This window comes from Oncorhynchus gorbuscha, linkage group LG04, assembly GCF_021184085.1.
Source record: "Oncorhynchus gorbuscha isolate QuinsamMale2020 ecotype Even-year linkage group LG04, OgorEven_v1.0, whole genome shotgun sequence".
In the NCBI taxonomy this organism is placed as follows: domain Eukaryota; kingdom Metazoa; phylum Chordata; class Actinopteri; order Salmoniformes; family Salmonidae; genus Oncorhynchus; species Oncorhynchus gorbuscha.
The window spans coordinates 43,561,803-43,584,726 of record NC_060176.1 but is presented as its reverse complement, the minus strand read 5'-3'; the positions used below and the strand labels follow the sequence as shown (position 1 = coordinate 43,584,726).

At 45.0% G+C, this 22,924-nt stretch overlaps 1 protein-coding gene across 1 annotated transcript in view; it reads right to left on the bottom strand.

Annotated features, from left to right (window-relative positions):
• Window positions 1–3,426: 3,426 nt before the first annotated feature.
• LOC124034118 (zinc finger SWIM domain-containing protein 6-like) overlaps window positions 3,427–22,924 on the bottom strand; it is a 52,170-nt gene continuing 32,672 nt past the window's right edge. Inside the window, exons 2-14 of the mRNA XM_046346868.1 lie at window positions 20,181–20,537; window positions 19,681–19,829; window positions 18,374–18,524; window positions 16,529–16,708; window positions 16,117–16,287; window positions 15,726–15,872; window positions 13,830–13,976; window positions 13,039–13,299; window positions 11,776–11,911; window positions 7,507–7,664; window positions 7,222–7,385; window positions 7,069–7,150; window positions 3,427–6,903 (exon numbers count right to left, since the gene is read on the bottom strand). Of these exons, the coding sequence (XP_046202824.1) occupies window positions 6,038–6,903; window positions 7,069–7,150; window positions 7,222–7,385; window positions 7,507–7,664; window positions 11,776–11,911; window positions 13,039–13,299; window positions 13,830–13,976; window positions 15,726–15,872; window positions 16,117–16,287; window positions 16,529–16,708; window positions 18,374–18,524; window positions 19,681–19,829; window positions 20,181–20,537 (2,969 nt within the window). The 3' untranslated portion in view covers window positions 3,427–6,037. The remainder of the gene's footprint in view (window positions 6,904–7,068; window positions 7,151–7,221; window positions 7,386–7,506; window positions 7,665–11,775; window positions 11,912–13,038; window positions 13,300–13,829; window positions 13,977–15,725; window positions 15,873–16,116; window positions 16,288–16,528; window positions 16,709–18,373; window positions 18,525–19,680; window positions 19,830–20,180; window positions 20,538–22,924) is intronic.

Sequence of the window (22,924 nt, the reverse complement as noted above, 5' to 3'; positions counted from 1 at the left end):
CTGTATTTGTTAGTGACAGAGACATGTTTGTTGCATTCATTACTTTTCAGCCCTGAATTGACAGAATTCTTTTGTGAATTTCTTTATGATGGAAATTACAGATCTGTGGGACATGGACATTGACTCTAGGGGGTTTAAATTAGAGCTTATTTTGAGGGCCTAGTTTTACCATAATACAATGGCCTGAAACTTGTGGTTTTCAGGCCTGCAAGTCACATTATGATGGCTTGCAAAGTGATGTGTAATTCCTATTGTAATCTAGCCAGAGTGGGGAAATCCAACATTTGCATTCATAATGAATGTCAAATTGAGAAGACTAAGATATGAAACTGCCTAAACCATCTAAACTGGAACAACCATTTCAGTAATGGGTGCAATAAATCCAAGTAACATATTGGATTCGTTTACAAAAATGTATCCTATTTATTTTTGAGTAGCATAACGTTAATGAATCAATGTACATGCAAAAACATAGATATTGAAAACAAACAATTCTAAAAAGCTACCTGCAATAGAGCATGCTGGGAAATATGATCTGCATGGTTTTGGTTTAACTGGTTATTAACACCAACACTGGGGTTCTTTTGCACCAATGAGTTTTAATTTAACACTTGAATCAACACTAGAAATGCTACACTCAAAATTCAACACTAGGTAACACTGGCCAATTTGCTGTATAGACATCAAGTATTAGGGTGATATCTGAACGTGATTTGACAGATGTTTTAGAGAGTTTGTGTGTATGTGTGTTAGAGACATATAGGAAGATGCTCGCGCGTGTGTGTATGTATGTGTGAGAGATTGATGTTGATGGGGAAGAAAAGGGCTTTTGGCACAAGGGGACCGTGTGTGATCATGATTTCATTAGAGGTATACAGTGAGACAGGTCTGTACAAGCTGTTGTACAGTAGGGACCCAAGGGACGTCATTAACACCAGCACTGCACCGGTTTTCTATGCTATGGCCATTCCCTACCACACACACACACACACACACACACACACCTTGTTCTCTCAACACTTTGGGGAATTGAGATGGTGTGGCAACATTGTCAACAGGATTACAGACTCACAAGCACCAACTGTTTGTCACAAGAAGGTATCCATCACATCACAACAAATGGACAGCTCTAACTTTCCTCTGACTGTTGTAATTGTGAAGTATCTGTGTGTATATCTCTGTGGACAAACGTATCTTATTACTGTACCAACACGTACACACAGCTTGTGCTGCTGCGTTGCTGTGCCCACCTCTGTGTGTCTGTGCTTCATTACTGTTCACACACAGACAGTTCCAGTGTTTCTGTGTCAATATTTAATGAGGGATGGGAGTCTAGGGACCCTACGGCTGTCAGGACTGCCTGTAGTCTTGAAGTACCACCTGTTCCCACTCCCCCCTAACGTGTCTCACACACACACACACACACACACACACACACACACACACACACACACACACACACACACACACACACACACACACACACACACACACACACACACACACACACACACACACACACACACACACACACACGATAACTGATAATCCATGTTCTCTCAACACTGTGGGGAATGTAACATACATGTTAGTTACATACAGTGGATTCAGAAACTATTCACACCCTTGGACTTTTTCCACATTTTGTTGTGTTACAGCCTGAATTTAAAAAAGGTATCAATTTGGATAATGTGTCACTGGTCTACACACAATACCACATAATGTCAACGTTTTTTTTTGTTTTAATACAAATGAATAAAAAATGAAAAGCTGAAAATGTCTTGAGTCAGTAAGTATTTAACCCCTTTGTTATGGCGACCTTAAATAAGTTTGGGATAAAATAAAACATTTGCTTAACAAGTCACAATAAATTGCATGGACTCAATAATAGTGGTTAACATGATTTTTGAATGACTACCTCATCTCTGTAAGGTCCCCCAGTCGAGCAGATTCAATCACAAAGACGAGGGAGGTTTTCCAATGCCTCGCAAAGAAGAGCGCCTATTGGTAAGATGGGTACCAATAAAAAAAGCAGACATTGCATATCCCTTCGAACATGGTGAAGTTATTCATTATACTTTGGATGGTATATCAATACATACAGTCACTACAAAGATACAGGCGTCCTTCCTAACTCAGTTGCCAGAGAGGAAGGAAACCGCTAACCATGAGGCCAATGATGACTTTGAAACAGTCACAGAGTTTAATTGCCGTGATAGGAGAAAAGTAAGGATGGATCGACAACATTGTAGTTACTCCACAATACTAACCTAAATGACAGAGTGAAAAGAAGGAAGCCTGTACTGAATATAAATATACAAAAACATGCATCCTGTTTGCAACAAGGCAAACAGGTCCTGAACACAAAGCGTTATGTTTGGGGCAAAACAGTGCCACGCTTCATATTTTCAAGCATGGTGGTGGCTGCATCATGTTATGGGTATGCTTGTCATCAGCAAGGACTAGGGAGTTAAGGATAAAAAGAAACAAAATAGGGTAAAGCACAGGCAAAATCTTAGAGGTGGTTCAGTCAGCTTTCCAACAGACACTGGATGAAAAAAATTCACCATTCAGCCAGACACCATAAAACACAAGGCGAATTATACACTGGAGTTGCTTACCAAGATGACATTGAATGTTCTTGAATGGCCTAGTTACAGTTTTGACTTAAATCAGCTTGAAAAACTGTGGCAAGACTTGAATACCTAGGATAGGATAAGTAATCCCTCTCACCCCCCTTTAAGATTTAGATGCACTATTGTAAAGTGACTGTTCCACTGGATGTCATAAGGTGAATGCACCAATTTGTAAGTCGCTCTGGATAAGAGCATCTGCTAAATGACTTAAATGTAAATGTAAATGTAAAATGGCTGTCTAGCAATGACATTGTTGACAGAGGTTGAAAAAAAACAACGTAAAAAGTAAAATGGGCAAATGTTGTGGAAAGATCTTAGAAACTTACCCAGAATGACTCACAGCTGTAACCGCTGCCAAAAGGTGATTCTAATATGTATCGATTCAGTTTGTTATTATGGGGTATTGTGTGTAGATGGGTGAGAAAAATCCTATATTTAATCCATTTTGAATTGAGGCTGTAACACAACAAAATGTCAAAGGGTATGAATACTTTCTGAACACACTGTAAAGGTTTGTGGGATTGGCCTAGGCTCCCCTAAATCCTGATTCACAAACTATGGATGTGAGTTCATAGTGCCGTATTAATTCACCCAGAGGTCATAGTTTATGGTCTGCATATGTGTTCTTCTTCCTCTGGTGTGATTGATGTTGCTGCTGATCCAAACTCTCCTGATTGAGCTCAACTCGCTGGTCTGTTTTTCTATGTCGACCAACACATCTTGCCGAACAGTCTTGTGTCCCAGAAAGAGATGTACTGTAACCATTCACAAAACCAAGAAGGCCAAAATGTACCTTCAAAAAAAAACTTTAATTAAAACAAAACACAAATCAATTGACTCATTAATTAACAAGATTATAAAACAGTGATTTTAGTTACATAAATAAATTGATATTGGTGTATCAAATCTTAATTTCATAAGCATGTATACATGGGTCATTGTAATAAATAAAATGGAAAAACAGAAGACTATTTCCTACACGAACAGAACAAAAAGAATAAAACAGCTAGAAAGAGAAAATCCTTTCATTAGAGGATGAGACACAGGACGACGTTTTTCCACCAAACACACGAGGAAATGCTTTGTTAAAAGCACAGAGTTTACAGAGCCCGTTCAGTTACTAATTAAGGACACTAAAGCTGGGACCAAGGCGGCTTGGCTTTCACTTCTTGGAACGCATTTGTTTGGTTGTTAGAACTCCTGTTTGGTTACTTTAAAAAGTGTTAAGACAAGGCAAGAGAAAAGTCTGTTTCTTCTTTCAAAAGAACAAGAGAAAGCGCTTAAAAAAAATAAAAATAAAAATATAAAAAAATAAAGAAACAAGGCAAGTCATGAGTACAATTGCAGACCTTATACAGAGAGAGAGAGAGAGAGAGAGAGAGAGAGAGAGAGAGAGAGAGAGAGAGAGAGAGAGAGAGAGAGACGCCGTGTTCAGATGCAAGCAGACAGGAGGAGAACTGTAGTACATTGCAGTGGAGCACAATCCCTGTCCTCCAGGGTCACAGTCCTTCTGGTTTTAATGGATCAATCAGTGTCATTGATTGACCAGAGATTTCACACTACTGGTTAGCCAAAGTTAGAACTCTAAAGTCATTTCTCAACAGCTGATCAATGTTATGAAAAATCTATGCTCGGGTTGCCATATGCCATGTACAGTGTCATTGGAATATTGCACATCAGTCAAATTCATACATTTGTTAATTGTGAAACAATAACATAGTTTCACGGTACTGTAATAAATTGAATAGATACCAATCGAACCGGCACAATAATCTCAACCAATGTTTTAGTACTGACACTACTCTTGTGAGCCGACAGCAACCCTCCATTAGCCAATTCAGTCTTTCTGACATGTTCTGTGGTAAACAAAAGTACAGAAAGACTAACAGAAAAAGAGCGAGCTACAGCGGCTTCAAGTATTTCACATTACATAGAATACTCTGTATAATTTAGTTAACATATACTTTTGAATCCTCCATATTCAGACTTATACTATTGTATATATACACACACACAGTACAATAAATGCTCGCTCGAGTCGTGTCACGGTTTCGTTTTCCTGTACTCGTTCGCTCTTCCTTTTTCCTTTTTCGTTTTAGAGAAATCCCTGAGAACGTCTGTTGACAGTTGCTGAAGGTTCTACACATAGAAGAGGCCTATTAGAACCCGAATTCTAAATGGTATTCTAATTATTCTATGGTTCCACACGCACAGAAAGCATTGACCCCTGGCCCGTTCTGAAGCTACACACCAACTATAACCATGATCTGTAGTTAGTTACCCAGTCCGACACATCTTCCAGTAGCCTGGGTCACTAGTCGGAGCCGGTCTTTCTTTTTTTCTAGCTAACCTGTGTCTGGTTGTCTTGCCACGGCAGCGATGTACTGTAGCATTGGATGCAGAAAAATCCAGGTAACCAGGCTAGTCTTCCGAGTACAGAAACAGTCAGGTAACCAGGCTAGTATTCTGATCCACCTGATCTCTAATGGATTTCTTCACTTTCTGAAACACCAATACAGTACATTTAGCAAAGACTGGGTTAAAAGGAAGAAGGCGTGAGACAATGTCTCCAGCAACAGTTTCTCTTAAGACTTCAACCGAAAAAAATGAAGCCACAATTAAAAAGTACATTTTGAGATATATCTGCCATAATACAGCAAAATGCTAGTAAATCACTTTGTTAATACTATATATCCTCATCTCACGGTGCATGTGGCATTACCGTAGTCCTGTACTGCCATCCTCAACCTAACAGATATTCATTATTACCACATCTGAAACAACGAGTCTGTTAAGAGCATTATTCTACAACCTCTCGCATGCCAAATGACCGAGAGAAAACGCAAGTGCCGAGTCAACAGAAATGCTAATGATGGTTTTCTCAAGGAGCCAAGCTGTGCAGTGCATCCTACGTTCGGTAGCCAATAGCCAAGAGGTGCTGTGTGGTTTTAAAGCCATAGTGTCTCTTTGAGGCTGCCAATGCGTTTTTACACAAGCGCTTTTGCACAAGGGCCTTTAGCCACTTGACCACATATACTCAGTATAAAACCAAAATGAAAAACACAATAAAAAAAATGCTAATAATAAAATGAAAAAACGAACAGAAAAAGCCATTTTCGTTATCCTGTTTTTCCTCTCGCACACACAGAGAAACACTCACAACATTCACAACCTGACACATTTCTTCTTCTGAAAATAGAACACGTCTGTACACATAGCAATGACAGTAACAACGTTCACAACAATAACAGCAAATCACGATAATACCGTGTGGCTCTGTTGAGTATTTTTTCTCTCCTTCTTTCGCTTCGTCTCCCGCTTTACTTGTCCATGTTCAAGCCCAAAAGAAGTTCAAAAAGGCAGACTCGAGTTAATAGAAAAGTACTAGGGACCGACCCTGGTCAGCCAAACCGCTCCCTCACCAGCATCATGAGTTTCTTCTTGCCCTTATAGATCTGTTTGAGGTTGTCTATGAACTGGGTGAACTGGATGTGTCCGTCGTGAGCCATGAGGAACGTCTCCCGGGACTTCCCCAGGAACTCGATGAACTCGCTGTAGTGCCGCGGGCTGATGTGCGTGAGGCGAGAGTGCGTGGTGTTGATATAGGCCCCGATTGTGGCGTCCAGCAGCTGCCTGAGCGGAGCCTTGTCCAGCGACATCAGCTTCCCAGAGTTCCTGCGGCTGTGCAGCGCCGACACCATCCCCGGCGTGGTCAGGGTGCACCGCCGCAAAATGTCGGAAAGCACCGTGGCGCACTTCACGCTCTTCACCACCAGGGGGATGACGGCAGCTAGCTCGTTCTTGCCCAGCGAGTGACTCAGAGCGCAGGCCCACAGCACGTCGTTGATAGCCGGGTGGGTATCCTGGTTGTAGCTGAGGTTAAGATGAGCCATGGCTAACGTGGCTAGCTTGTACGCCCTCATAGGGTACCCTCTGTGCTCCATGTACCTAGCTATCGTAAACAGCTGGGTGTAGCTCATCCCCGCGACGGCCGCGTCCAGGACGATCTGGTAGGCCGTCTCGAAGGCGATGTGGTCCTTCTCGCAGAGGGTGAGAGCGGAGAGGGCACAGTTCTGGGGATCCTTCATGGCACACTGCAGGGCCAGGGTCCGGGCGGAGGAGGCCAGGTTCTCCTGCTGGTGACAGTCCAGGCGCAGGCGGACAATGGTGGTGTTGGACATGACGGTGGTGGCCACGATGCTGGTGGCCTCAGTCGGGGTGAAGAGGGTGAACCAACTCTGCATGATGCTGTCCAACGCATACACACCTGGGAGACACACACACACACACACACACACAAAAGAGGGAGAAGTCAGGGGATTAGCAGAGTAATTTGAATAACAAGACAATCCATTCTCAAGCCTCATCCTGTCCACTAACTAAATATGTACTATATTATAGAAAGTCAAAAGGGAAAACGTTGTACACGTACCTACTTCGGTTGCACAGGTAACTAACCACCGTACCATTTCCCTCCTCCTCCAGTTCAGCGTAGACAGGGTTATCCTCATCACCTGATGAACGCGAGACGGTTAGGGATGGCAAAGAGGTGTGTGGGTGTAACTGTATGCCTGTGTTTGTGTACCTGTAGCCCAAGCTCCAGTGAAACTTTGAGCAGTGTAATGTCTGGCAGGCTGTCCATCAATGTTGCGATCTTGAAGGCATCCTGGGCCAGTTTAAAGATGTGAGACGAGGAGTGGATGTTCTTCTGGATGGACTCTAGCACCGTCTCCAGCTTACAACTATCACCTGGGACAACACACATACAGTACAATGACAAAGGAACCCAAATGTGTGTGTGTGTTTACGCACGTGTGTGTGTGGTTACGTAAGTGTGTTTACATACGTGTGTGTGTGTGTGTGTGTTTACCTTTGGCTGCGGTCAGCATGGTGGAAGCCAGTTCACACTGCTGGGACTCTATGTGGGAGAGTGTGAACCAGCGAGGGTAGCGGTTGGGGACCACAGACACCATGTGATGGGGTCGCGACAGGTCACCTGACGAGGCTGTGGACTCCAACACAGGCAACCTGAGGAGCACAGAAAAACCATAGGATCACACACAGATTAGGATCACACGCAGACGCACACGAACACACACAGGCGCGTGCACAAAGTGCAATCAGAGACGCACCTCCAGCAAGGTTTTGACAGTGTTCTGGAGTGCATTATGGTTGTTGGCTTATTACTGAAATGTACTTCCAACCTAGTCCTTAATTACAGAACTGAATCAACTGCAGCAGAATGACTATTTTCTTGCTGTTAATGAAAACATGGGCTTGGAACACCTGCTAATGTATAAACAGGCCCTATAGGACAGAATGACAGCACACAGAAACACACGGTAGTCTTCATGTCTGCTACTGTGGGCAGCTCATCTCTAATTCAACCCTATTCTTCCAGCCCAGTTTCAAAGGTCTCGCTGCCTTTGAAAGAGAAGAGAACCTGGGCGGATCAACCAATCACAAAGCTAATTGAGTCCGTGGGGAAATTAGGGGATTCACCTTCCAGGCCTCTACGGCTGGACACACATCAAACACATCCTTACACACATCAGCGCATGTACACACGCACGCGGGGGCACGGCCACTCACACACGCACGCACTTCAGAGAAAAGGGCCAGAGATACCATTGCCACGTGAGCACCAACAAAATCTGTATTTAAACATCTTGATATGAAGCCTGTCGGGCCTAGACAAGGTAATAGGGGCCGGTCTGGCCAACAGTCTTGCTAGATAAAAGGTGGGAAAAAAGCAAGGTGAGAGCTGTGTGAGTGTGAACACGGACTCGGTGTGAAACGGAAGACGTGCTGATGCCATAGCAACAAGGGGTTCATTCCAAACACATCTAAAGAGCTGCTAAAAGCTCCACCACACCGGGGGGGGGGCTTCTGGACCATTCATGGGGTGGAACGAAAGCAACAACAACAAAAAAGTATTCCCTAAATATGGGGCCTTCGTCAACATTCCTGTCTTTGTGTGACTTACTAGAAAACCACTGGTCGGGGTTGGTTGCGGAGCTTCGATAAGCCAAAGCTTGGAAAATATTCCATGTTTTAGTGAAAATCGTACATTTTATTCTAACGCTGCATCTTCTACTCCACCTCAAAAACAAAACCATTGCTAGGGCTAGTATTCTCCTGCTCGTTCTCTTTCTCTCCTACTCAAACAGCCTACTACAGGTATATATATATACACAGTGGGGCAAAAAATTTAGTCAGCCACCAATTGTGCAAGTTCTCCCACTTAAAAAGATGAGAGGCCTGTAATTTTCATCATAGGTACACTTCAACTATGACAGACAAAACGAGAAAAAAAATCCATAAAATCACATTGTAGGATTTTTTATGAATTTATTTGCAAATTTTGGTGGAAAATAAGAATTTGGTCAATAACAAAAGTTTATCTCAATACTGTTGTCAATGACAGAGGTCAAACGTTTTCTGTAAGTCTTCACAAGGTTTGTGGTCATCCTGTCTGGGTTGGCGCCCCCCCTTGGGTTGTGCCGTGGCGGAGATCTTTGTGGGCTATACTCAGCCTTGTCTCAGGATGGTAGGTTGGTGGTTGAAGATATCCCTCTAGTGGTTTAGAGGCTGTGCTTTGGCAAAGTGGGTGGGGTTATATCCTTCCTGTTTGGCCCTGTCCGTGGGTGTCCTCGGATGGGGCCACAGTGTCTCCTGACCCCTCCTGTCTCAGCCTCCAGTATTTATGCTGTAGTAGTTTATGTGTCGGGGGGCTGGGGTCAGTTTGTTATATCTGGAGTACTTCTCCTGTCTTATTCGGTGTCCTGTGTGAATCTAAGTGTGCGTTCTCTAATTCTCTCCTTCTCTCTTTCTTTCTCTCTCTCGGAGGACCTGAGCCCTAGGACCATGCCTCAGGACTACCTGACATGATGACTCCTTGCTGTCCCCAGTCCACCTGACCGTGCTGCTGCTCCAGTTTCAACTGTTCTGCCTTATTATTATTCGACCATGCTGGTCATTTATGAACATTTGAACATCATGGCCATGTTCTGTTATAATCTCCACCCGGCACAGCCAGAAGAGGACTGGCCACCCCACATAGCCTGGTTCCTCTCTAGGTTTCTTCCTAGGTTTTGGCCTTTCTAGGGAGTTTTTCCTAGCCACCGTGCTTCTACACCTGCATTGCTTGCTGTTTGGAGTTTTAGGCTGGGTTTCTGTACAGCACTTTGAGATATCAGCTGATGTACGAAGGGCTATATAAATAAATTTGATTTGATTTAAAAAGGCAGAACGGGATGCTTTTAATACTTTTCACACCAGGGGTGTTCAAGAGCGAGGGAGCCAGGGGCCTCAGGGCAAGGGGCTCTGAAATTGTGCACGAATGTTGCATTTTAAACGCCTGCTATATTAAATGAAGTGTCCTTTAATATGGACCACATGAAAAATGTCAAATCTTTATTTTTCATTTTTTTAATGAATAAAGACTTGCTAAACTGCATTTTGACATGTCCCTCTGTGCGTCCTCTGTGACCTCTAGGAAGTTTAACCCACTTTACTCCAACATTGATCCAAGTTTTCACCATCATTGTAAAGTCCTAGTTACTTTTGTTGCTTTGACAATGTCATTTCTGAAGATTATTATTTATTTAATATGATTCCATGGACCCCAGGAAGAGTAGCTGCAGCTTTTAAAATGACCCTGTTACGTGAACTGAATTCTCATTTTAATTATGGTGAAACCATAACTTTTGAAATATATATATAAAAAAAGACATATTGAGTATCTAAATAGTCAAATAATAGTTTAAAAAGTAGGTGAGCTGGTTCGACTATTTATGACACTTTTCCAGTGTTTTGTGGTGGTGGGGTCAAGTGCAAGTATTGGTCAAGAGAAATGACAGAACTCGGGAAGGTTGAAAACCGGGCGGGCTGGAACAGTTCCGGATAAGTTGTAGGCACTTCCTATAGTCATTTGTTTTTATTTAACCTCTTGGGATGGGAAAACATGTTTTTTTTATTAAGTTGAATGGGTGCTCTTTATGACAGAATGTTAACATTTGCTAAACAAGTTACCCTACTTACTCACACTACTCAAAAAGGCACCTATAAATTGGTGGAACGACCCATAGATGGATGTGAAAGAGAGCAGCTATCCAGTTCCTTCACAGTCTGGTCCTGGTTTCTGGTGAACATCAGTGAGACTACTGAACTCTCTACCTCCTGGTCTTCACCCTCAGACAAAGTAAACACTTCACAAACGTCTATTCACTTCCCCAACCGAACACTTCCCGGCTTCCACTGGAAGACTTCGACTCAAGAGGGCCCCGCGAAGACGAGTCGGGGCTCCACGGTAGAGACATTAGAAGATTTTGATGAACATGCGTCTTCGTCAATCTTAAACTCCGGAAGCGTTAACAATACGAGGGTATTATCATGTCTTTCTAGATAATTTTCCATCTGCCCTGCACCAGTGAAATCAGCTGGGTGTGCCTTTTGTACAATCCTTGAGCTGAAGATCAATTCCTCCTTAGCGTTAAGCAGAGGTGTGAATAAGGAGAGGCTGTCTGAGTCTATGATAGTGTTGTAATGGGCCATTAAAAGCCAGTCCTTTTACCTAGCACTATATTTAACCAGCAGCACCTTTCCCATGAGGGTGGGAAAGCATACACTGCTATCATATTACGCCGGCACCACGCTACATTGCACACATTCATTACGTGCTGAGCAGACAGACAACCAGGACCCCGGAGCAGCTAGAAGTAGTGGCCACATTATTCTACCTCACCCCCTTCCACAGGGCTGGGTGGGGAGAGAAGTGGACAGGGGAGGCCTGGAGCCCTGTGGAAATGCTGTGGTGCATTTTCATTACACTCCGGCTTGCATCTTTCCGTACGCGACGTAGCTCCTACTCGTTCACAGTCATTTAGCATCACCACATTGTTAGCATTGTGAAATGGTAGAGAGATGTTAGCGTTAGCCACGCAGTTGTCCTGTCCCTGTAGGCCAGGCGTGTGCGAGCCTGCTCATTACACACACTAATTAAACTCTCATTAACATCATTACTATTCACTGATCCAGGTCCCCCTGCGAACATCAAAACAGAGCCGCCCCATCTGCATAACACACGCGCACGCAAAACACAAACGCAACACAAATAATGCTAAGGTGAGAGACTCACCGCATGGCTCTCAGTGCAATCTTGTACGCCAGTTCAGCGTCATGAGGTAGGAGAGAGGTGAAGAGATAGCGGGTGAAGGTATGCATGGGAACACTCTCTCTGTGGACAATCTCTCCCAGGCCACTGTACGGCCCACCTGGAGACACACGGAGGGAGGAAGAACATGTTAACCCACAGACCAGTGCGAAGAGAGGGGGTGAAACAGTTTGGAACAAATTAAAAGAACATTGAAATATCAGATGCAAAAATAGAAAATACATTTAATTATATTTTGGTCTGTGGTGCCGTATAAAAGGAGAATGTGTGAGTACAGCATACTTATAAGTGTGTGTGTGTGTGTGTGTGTGTGTGTGTGTGTGTGTGTGTGTGTGTGTGTGTGTGTGTGTGTGTGTGTGTGTGTGTGTGTGTGTGTGTACTATTGCATGGCTAGACAGTGGCTATGATAGTTTCCTCCTCCCAGTCTCAGTCCAGAGGAGAAAAGGCCACGCAGCACAAAGCGGTCACCATGACGTGGTGAATGCCATATGGCCAGATGTGCAGACCATGCTTCCCTCCCCTCATCTCCACTGGGTTATTCTAGACTGAACAGCCCCTCCCCACCCCCCGACCACAAGCCCCATTACACCCCCCCAACCACAGACCACGAGCCCCATTACAGTCTCCAGCAGTCTTAGGCCTTAGAGCCTGGGACTCAATTACCAACCAGCCCAGAGGTGGGTGGTCATCCTGGGCAGAAGCAGGGGTTAGGGTGGGACTGGAAGTTTGAGGGCTGGGTCTACCATCTCTCCCACTCCCATAACCAAACCACAGCAGTCACATTCTGTCCCAGTACAAGATGTCAGTACAGTGTGTGTGTGTGTGTGTGTGTGTGTGTGTGTGTGTGTGTGTGTGTGTGTGTGTGTGTGTGTGTGTGTGTGTGTGTGTGTGTGTGTGTGTGTGTGCCGACACATCGCTAGTTGTACTGTGAGGCTTATTTTGGTCTGGCTTAAGGCGGTTCTAGTTATATTTACCCCACTGAATGAAAGATAATAAGATAATAAATATTGAGATGGAGGAGTGAAATGTGCTTCAGCATAGAGCCTCAATGCTTGGAGAGAGAGGAGAGCGGGAAGGAGAGACCAAAAGCTCGCTCTCGTTTTACCTCACACAGCTACAGCTCAGCCATGGAAACACACACTCCACACATTCATAACAACCGTATGGAAGATTATTTGACACTTTATCCGATAACCAAAATAAAGGACACTGTGTATGTGTCCTCACTCTCTAACAGGAAGACGGCTTGTTTGCGGAAGATCTTGACCAGCGTGTCATCCAGCTCCACTTCCTGCAGCTTGGCCAATAGCTGCTCTTCGTTGCGACACACCTTCTCCTGGGCATACAGCCCATCAGGCATGACCCTCTGCTGGCCTAAGCCAATCAGAGCAGTCTCTACAGCCAGCGCCCCGTATGATTCGCCCTCGCCTAGCAACCTCTGCACTGGCAACCGCTGCAGCTCTGCACGACTCACCACACTGGAACAATCTAAGCGAGAGAGAGAGAGAGAGAGAGAGAGAGAGAGAGAGAGAGAGAGAGAGAGAGAGAGAGAGAGAGAGAGAGAGAGAGAGAGAGAGAGAGAGAGAGAGAGAGAGAGAGAGAGAGAGAGAGAGAGAGAGAGAGAGAGAGAGAGAGAGAGAGAGAGAGAGAGAGACACAAAGGGTCAGTACCTAGTAGTCAGGTTTTCAGTGTTCTGAGGTTTGGAGCCTCCCTCCTAGTCCACAACACCGATGGTCAGTTTGTCCCAAACAGCACCCTACAGACTGCACATTTGACCATGTCCCAGGTCAAAGTATTTGGGACGGGCCCAAGACATCCAGCTAGTACTTTTCCATATCACCGGGCCAGCGTAGCGTGTGCCGTGACAATTTTTTTACTAGGAGAGGAAAGACAGAGGGATAAGAAAAGGGGAATGTGTGGGAAGGGTTGAGAGAGGGACCATCTGAGTGAGGAAAAAAAAGAAGAGTAGAATCAAAGATGGAGACAAAGAAGACTAGATTGATTATTATTTTTAGTACCTGAGAGGTCAAGGCAGGTGTTGGCCCCCTCCTCTGCCCCCCGTCCCGTCTCAGTGAGGGTGCTGAACAGGGTTCCGATGGGATCCAGGGGGTGACCCACCCAGCCTTCCATGTTGGTTATGGAGGTGATGGCTTTATGGAGCAGCTCTGTCACAGACAGGATGCAACACATGTCAACTACAGGGCACATACAGTGAGGGGAAAAAAGTATTTGATCCCCTGCTGATTTTGTACGTTTGCCCACTGACAAAGAAATGATCAGTCTATAATTTTAATGGTAGGTTTATTTGAACAGTGAGAGACAGAATAACAACAACAAAATCCAGAAAAACACATGTCAAAAATGTTATAAATTGATTTGCATTTTAATGAGGGAAATAAGTATTTGACCCCCTCTCAATCAGAAAGATTTCGGGCTCCCAGGTGTCTTTTATGCAGGTAACGAGCTGAGATTAGGAGAACACTCTTAAAGGGAGTGCTCCTAATCTCAGTTTGTTACCTGTATAAAAGACACCTGTCCACAGAAGCAATCAATCAATCAGATTCCAAACTCTCCACTATGGCCAAGACCAAAGAGCTCTCCAAGGATGTCAGGGACAAGATTGTAGACCTACACAAGGCTGGAATGGGCTACAAGACCATCGCCAAGCAGCTTGGTGAGAAGGTGACAACAGTTGGTGCGATTATTTGCAAATGGAAGAAACAAAAGAACTGTCTCCCGGCCTGGGGCTCCATGCAAGATCTCACCTCGTGGAGTTGCAATGATCATGAGAACGGTGAGGAATCTAGGGGGAGGATCTTGTCAATGATCTCAAGGCAGCTGGGACCATAGTCACCAAGAAAACAATTGGTAACACATTACGCCGTGAAGGACTGAAATCCTGCAGCGCCCGCAAGGTCCCCCTGCCCAAGAAAGCACATATACATGCCCGTCTGAAGTTTGCCAATTAACATCTGAATGATTCAGAGGACAACTGGGTGAAAGTGTTGTGGTCAGCTGAGACCAAAATGGAGCTCTTTGGCATCAACTCAACTCGCCATGTTTGGAGGAGGAGGAATGCTGCCTATGACCCCAAGAACACCATCCCCACCGTCAAACATGGAGGTGTAAACATTATGCTTTGGGGGTGTTTTTCTGCTAAGGGGACAGGACAACTTCACCGCATCAAAGGGACGATGGACGGGGCCATGTACCGTCAAATCCTGGGTGAGAACCTGCTTCTCTCAGCCAGGGTATTGAAAATGGGTCGTGGATGGGTATTCCAGCATGACAATGACCCAAAACATACAGCCAAGGCAACAAAGGAGTGGCTCAAGAAGAAGCACATTAAGGTCCTGGAGTGGCCTAGCCAGTCTCCAGACCTTAATCCCATAGAAAATCTGTGGAGGGAGCTGAAGGTTCGAGTTGTCAAACGTCAGCCTCGAAACCTTAATGATTTGGAGAAGTTCTGCAAAGAGGAATGGGACAAAATCCCTCCTGAGATGCGTACAAACCTGGTGGCCAACTACATGAAATGTCTGACCTCTGATTGCCACCAAGTACTAAGTCATGTTTTGAAGAGGGGGTCAAATACTTATTTCCCTCATTAAAATGCAAATCAATTTATAACATTTTTTACATGCGTTTTTCTGAATTTTTTTGTTGTTATTCTGTCTCTCACTGTTCAAATAAACCTACCATTAAAATTATAGACTGAACATTTCTTTGTCAGTGGGCAAACGTACAAAATCAGCAGGGAAAATACTTTTTTCCCCTCACTGTAGTAACATAGTGTCAACCCTATTGACACTACTATTTTAGTATGTAACAGAGCTCTATATCTGCACTATCAGGCTTTATAAAAGTCCATTGAGGCTTTACAGCAGTCCTATGTCATCTAGTAAGTGCAGTCTGACCTTTCTTATGTCGGCGGAAGTGCTCCAGTTGTCTCTGCTGCTGCCGTCGTAGTGTGTTTACCACGGCAATGGCCAATCGAAGTGCTTCGCGGGGGTAACCATGGGAACGCAGGGCGTCCACCCGAGCACAAGCCGTCGGGACATGTTCTGAGAGACACAGAGAGATGAACTAATGTTGTCTTTATCCCTTTCTGTAAGGCTTTTGGCAAAATGTGACCACTTGACATAAGACGACACACAGTCCTCCGTTTCCCCTTTACATACACAAAGCATCACGATACACACAAAAAATAAACATACTCACAGTTCTCTGTTTCCCCTTTACACACACACCAATCATCACGATACACACTAAAGATAAACACACTCTCAAACACACACACACACTCACCGTGCCACATAGGCCATCCACGTGTGTCGAAGAGCGAGCCGTCCTGGTTGTCGTGGTAACAGTAGTTGGCATAGAGGTCGCTGGCAATGATGTGCTGCAGGTGACGATCCTGCCAGTGGAGGTCACACGCCTCGATTGCCCGTGTGAACACCGTCCTGTGGGGACGTGACTCTGACAGGATGGAGGGGGAGAGAGACTCGCATTAGACAGAGAAGAGAGAAGGGAGGAGGGATAGAGGGATGAAGTGGGAGAGGGTACTGGAGGGAGGGAGGGAGAGTTCAAACGTTAGCTGCAGGCTAACAAAAGAGAGAGATGGAGCGTGGGAGAACGAGAAGACAAGAAAGACAGATATACACAGAGAGAAAGAAAGATGGAGGGTTGATGTGGAGAAAGAAAGAGTCCCGTCTCTCACCTTGGTTGCCATGGGCACCCTGAGGCAGGGAGTGGGTGAGGTTGGGCAGATCGTTGCCATGGTTACCATCCTCCCAGGGGCACACGTCCACGCTGTTCCACCTCCTCAGCTCTCTGAGCCACGAGCACTTCTGCTCCGTCTTACAGTGGGGGTTCAACACGATACACATCCACAGGGCACCTGCACACACAAACCACACGTGCACACGCGAACGCACACACGGGTTAGGTCCTATTCTACCCAAGGTCATGTTTGACTTCAGGCTAAAATCAGGAGAGTAGTCTGAAGGTGGTAAACCCACAGAACCAAACTAAACTGCAGGTAAAACAGATCTCGTCAATCTTTTGTTTTGGACCCACATTCTTTGGTCTATTGTCGTGTTGTTATTTAGAGATGGGATTTAAAGTTCATCCAACTTTTCAAAGAAATCTAAAGTTGAGATATTCCATTAACCCCCCCCCGCAAAAACGTAAGGGAGTTGCATACTTTGTAGTTGTAGATATAGTCTTGCGCTGACGCACAAACTTTCCTTGTCGACAAACTCTTTGAAAAGCGGGAACTGTATTAGTCCTTCACGCACTGTCACAGACGCACACTGCATACATCAATACCAGGTAAACAGAAACAAACTAAAAGACTAAAAGTGGAGAAGTCTCCATGGATATCATAACACATTCAGGAAGATGTAGGACGATAGTGTCACAAAGACAATCCAAAAACACATCAGCTGACACACACACACACACACACACACACACACACACACACACACACACACACACACACACACACACACACACACACACACACACACACACACAGCTATTACAACTATGATGTGGCCATAAAGGGGGGTGAAAATGTTCAGAAAGGCAGAGAGAGCGAGAGAGCAACAAGGACAGATGGTCAGAAAAAGGAAAAAGGGGTGGTTCGCCAGAGATGAAGTAGAGGAGAAATGAAGGAAGGATGGCTGTGTCTGGATGAGAGGAGAGAAGTAAGCGGCCCTGAGGAGGACTAAAAGACAAAAGTGAAAAGCAGCCGAGGCGAGAAGCAGCATTTGCCACATGTCAAGCAGTCAGAAAAGGACTCCGAGAGTCCGGACGTCAACGCATTGTTACACTTCTAAAAATACAAATAAAAGCAGAAAACTGTCTGTCTGGGAAATAATACATGTGAGAATACAGAAATGAAAATAGGAGGTTGACATCCAGAGACGTTTTTGTCCCCATTTGCACATTAGCAGGAGAGAACAACTAACATAAAGGCTGCATAACCCAAAAACCTCAATCAGTGTGTGTGTGTGTGTGTGTGTGTGTGTGTGTGTGTGTGTGTGTGTGTGTGTGTGTGGTGTGTGTGTGTGTGTGTACAAGTAATCTGTACTGAAGGCCACAGTGGACATATGAGTGCTTCCTATCTTAAAGTCGATATATAAATAATTAAGCAGAGATTAAGGGAGTATGGTATGGTGGTTGCATGAGTAGAAGATGGCAGCAGAGTTGAATGATAAATACAACAGTAAGTAAGGTTGCCATTTGTGTTGTCTGTATCAGTAAATATGTACAGTACATAAAGAAGCCTACTGCATGTGTGTGAGCATGCATTTTTGTTTGCAAATGTTAATCTATCCTGCAGTTCATTAGTGTGTGTGTGTGTGTGTGTGTGTGTGTGTGTGTGTGTGTGTGTGTGTGTGTGTGTGTGTGTGTGTGTGTGTGTGTGTGTGTGTGTGTGTGTGTGTGTGTGTGTGTGTGTGTGTGTGTGTGTGTGTGTGTGTGTGTGTGTGTGTGTGTGTGTGTGTGTGTGTGTGTGTGTGTGTGTGTGTGTGTGTTTATATATATATATGCTCACCTAGTTCGTCCCAGAGCTGTCTGTACTTGTCGTTCATGGTGGTGCCCTGCTGTCTCCACAGTGCCAGGCGGGGGTCGGCCATAAACTGTTCTGTGATCAGTGTTAACATCCGTGCTCCGTTGGAGTCACGCATACGCAGCATCTCTCTCACCTATGGGACAGGGAGGAAAGCATCAGTGTGTGTGTGTGTGTGTGTGTGTGTGTGTGTGTGTGTGTGTGTGTGTGTGTGTGTGTGTGTGTGTGTGTGTGTGTGTGTAGAGCTTAATGCAGGCAGATGTTAAAACTAGGGGCGGAGGTTCTAGGCTAAATACTTCACTTTAGCGCTAGGCTACATATTTCACTTTAGCGCTAGGCTACATATTTCACATTAGCGCTAGGCTACATATTTCACATTAGCGCTAGGCTACATATTTCACTTTAGCGCTAGGCTACATATTTCACTTTAGCGCTAGGCTACATATTTCACTTTAGCGCTAGGCTACATATTTCACTTTAGCGCTAGGCTACATATTTCACTTTAGCGCTAGGCTACATACTTTAGCGCTAGGCTACATATTTCACATTAGCGCTAGGCTACATATTTCACATTAGCGCTAGGCTACATATTTCACATTAGCGCTAGGCTACATATTTCACATTAGCGCTAGGCTACATATTTCACTTTAGTGCTAGGCTAAATATTTCACATTAGCGCTAGGCTTTAGGTTGTGTCCCTAACGGCACACTTTTCCCTATGTAGTGCACTACTTCTGCCGAAAGTCCATACCCTATACTATAAGAACTACTTTTGACCAGTCTCCAGGTGGGCCATTATCAAATAGTGCACAACATAGGTGACAGGGTGTCATTTGGGACACAAAGTATATATTTTAAATTAGGCTAAATCTACACTAGAAGAGCATATGATATTGCTGAGGTTGGCACACCAGCCAGACTAACACTCATCTGGTGTAGAGACAGGTATACATCAAGGGCTAAAAGCAACATCAAACCTCAACAATTGTACTGTTTAATGTATGTGCCAACTGCCATGCTAATGGCTCTTTAGACTAACAGAGCCACTAACAGTGGCTTTGAACTGAACAGAAACAACGTGGCTGTGGAAATACACTGGGAGAAATGCAATGTTGATGTTAATGCGTTTATTATATGAAAGGAGATATAATGCAACGTTTCAGCCTCTTCCACTGGTAATAATAGTCATTGCAAAGTTTTACACAGAGACGCGGTGAGTGTCTAGAGGAGGGGAGTGTGTGTCTGATGCTCAGGTGTGTGTCTGATGGGCATGTGTGTGTGTGGTGTGTTACCTTGCTAAACAGGAGGTTTAGTTGTTTCCCAGAACCATGGTATCCTCCCTGTGACAGGAAGAGTTTCACCTGCTCCTGGACCTGCTCCTCATCCAAGTGCCAACAGTTCTCATCATCCACACTGGCCCCTGCAGTGGGGTCCGGGGCCCCTACACACACAGAGACAGAGAGAGAGGTTTAGCTACCCACACATTTCTCATTATCCACACGGACCCCTGGGATCCGAGGCCCCGACACATGCAGGCACACAAACACACAATGAGACATCCTACATTTGATTTGTTTAATAAATAACTCTAATCTAATTTAAGGTAACTTGTGGAGCTGTAGAAACCTTTCACCCTTTAACCTAACCATATCTCTAAGGTAAATAAAGGCCAGGTCTTTAGTGTTGTTTAGAGGTGGACAGAGCTTTAGTTTACAGGCAGGATCAGACTAATGAGCAGCATAGATCTGCCCAGCCTTTACCTCAATGTCCTCAGTGGGGCCTACACACTCACCGTGGACCTGGTTGATCTCAGAGTTGGTTGACAGGATCTCATCTGCCAGTTTCTGTGCGGTGGGCAACACCTCTGTATGATGCACTGATATCAGGTACTGGACAAACTTCTGCAGCTGATCTCTGCTCATCTGGAACAGCGTCTCTGAGATGGGCAGGTGCAGTTTGACCTGCTCGGGCTTCCGTACGCGGTACAGGGCCAGCGCTACCACGTGGGCGCAGTAGAATATGTCCTTGTTGCCGCAGCTACAGGTCACCGCGGTGATCTTACAGCGGTCGAAGCTGACGCTCACGCTGCAGACCATCTCAGGCTGAGAGGACGTGGCCGTGTCTGTTACCGTACCACTCAGATGGAACCCTGGGAAGGAGGAAGAGAGAAGAAGAAAAAACAATGCGTTTCAACAAGCCTTTATTGTGCATCCACTATAAAAAAAAAAGAGGAGAGGTGAAAGAAAGGGGGGTGAGCGATAGGATTTAAAAGAGGAGGATATAAAAGAAGAGAGGGGGGAAAAAGACAGGGCTATGAACTTCAAGCCCATGATGATTGGGACATCATGCAGGGCTATGAACTTCAAGCCCATTATGATTGGGACGTCATGCAGGACTTAGGACACAGAAGCCCAAACCTGTCTAAAACAACACAAAAACATCAGAGAGATGTTAACTAAATCAAGCAATTGACATTTTATTGAATTAAAAATGACAAAGCCATGTCCTCTCAATAAAAGGCATGTCATGGGTAAGGATCATCATCATAAAGGGGTGCAAAGATATTCCATATTCTCCGAACATAAAAGCATGGCCACATTGAGTACAGATAGACGTCCTGTGGAAGGTTGGGTCAACAACGATAGCAGCACAGATAGAGAGTGAGAGATGCAAAGTATGTGTGTGTATCAATAATGGAGCCCGCTCATTTGAATAGTGTTTGATCTCCTCCTGAGCGCTGCGTTTCCAGAGGCGGAGGAGGGAGGGGGGTCATTATTCCACTATGAATATGCATGTGGAGGGCAGGGCTGCTAGCGCTGGTATTAAAACACACACTGATGAGCATATGAAAGAGACGCGGCCAGCGTGAGATCATGCATTTATTAATATTGGGGAGGGGCCAGGGGGACAAGAGTGGTATGATTTAATTTATGTGCTTCATAGAGAGCGCGAATGAGATAAAAACATATTGGGGCCAAGTGGAGACATACATGCATAAATACGCTTATCAAAAGGGATGTGGCTTGCTGTGATATCAGCAGTGTAATAACAGGGATATCAAAGCTGCTGCCGCTACTCAACATGGGGCTGTGCATTTACCAGAGGGAGGCTTGAATACGGCATCCCATACAAGATAAGACCGCAATGAAAGTGGTCGCAACCCGAAGCCTACCCCCATGCTAAAATAAACCCTTTATGAAGAATGAACGGCAAAAATGGGGGAGCAGGTAGAGGTAGACATCTAACAACCCTGCTGATCCTCAACACTGGGGCCCCACAAGGGTGTGTTCTGAGCCCTCTCCTGTACTCTCTGTTCACTCATGACTGCATGGCCATGCACGCCTCCAACTCAATCATCAAGTTTGCAGACGCCACTACAGTGGTAGGCTTGATTACCAACAATGACGAGACTGCCTACAGGGAGGAGGTGAGGGCCCTCGGAGTGTGGTGTGAAAATAACCTCACACTCAATGTCAACAAAACAAAGGAGATGATCGTGGACTTCAGGAAACAGCAAGAGGGAGCACCCCCCTATCCACATCGATGGGATAGTAGTGGAGAGGGTAGTAAGTTTTATGTTCCTCGGCGTACACATCACAGACAAACTGAATTGGTCCACCCACACAGACAGCGTGGTGAAGAAGGCGCAGCAGCGCCTCTTCAACCTCAGGAGGCTGAAGAAATGTGGCTTGTCACCAAAAACAAACTTTTACAGTCGAGAGCATCCTGTCGGGCTGTATCACCGCCTGGTACGGCAACTGCTCCGCCCACAACCGTAAGGCTCTGCAGAGGGTAGTGAGGTCTGCACAACGCATCACCGTGGGCAAACTACCTGCCCCCAGGACACCTACACCACCCGATGTCACAGGAAGGCCATAAAGATCATCAAGGACATCAACCACCCGAGCCACTGCCTGTTCACCCCGCTATCATCCAGAAGGCGAGGTCAGTACAGGTGCATCAAAGCAGGGACCGAGAGACTGAAAAACAGCTTCTATCTCAAGGCCATCGGACTGTTAAACAGCCACCACTAACATTGAGTGGCTGTTGCTAACATACTGACTCAACTCCAGCCACTTTAATAATGTAAAAATGTATGATAAATGTATCACTAGCCACTTTAAACAATGACACTTCATATAATGTTTACATACCCTACATTACACATTTCATATGTATATACTGTACTCGATACCATCTACTGCATCTTGCCTATGCCATTCTGTACCATCACTCATTCATATATCTTTATGTACATATTCTTCATTCTTTTACACTTGTGTGTATAAGGTAGTGTTGTGAAATTGTTAGGTTAGATTACTCGTTGGTTATTACTGCATTGTCGGAACTAGAAGCACAAGCATTTCGCTACACTCACATTAACATCTGCTAACCATGTGTATGTGACAAATAAAATTGGATTTGATTTGAACCAGTGAGACTCCATGCTGTTTGTTTGATCCCCACGGCCTTCGGATAGAAGGATTTGGGCCTACGCCGCGTCTCAGAGCAATAATGCTACTCTTAAAAACAGTG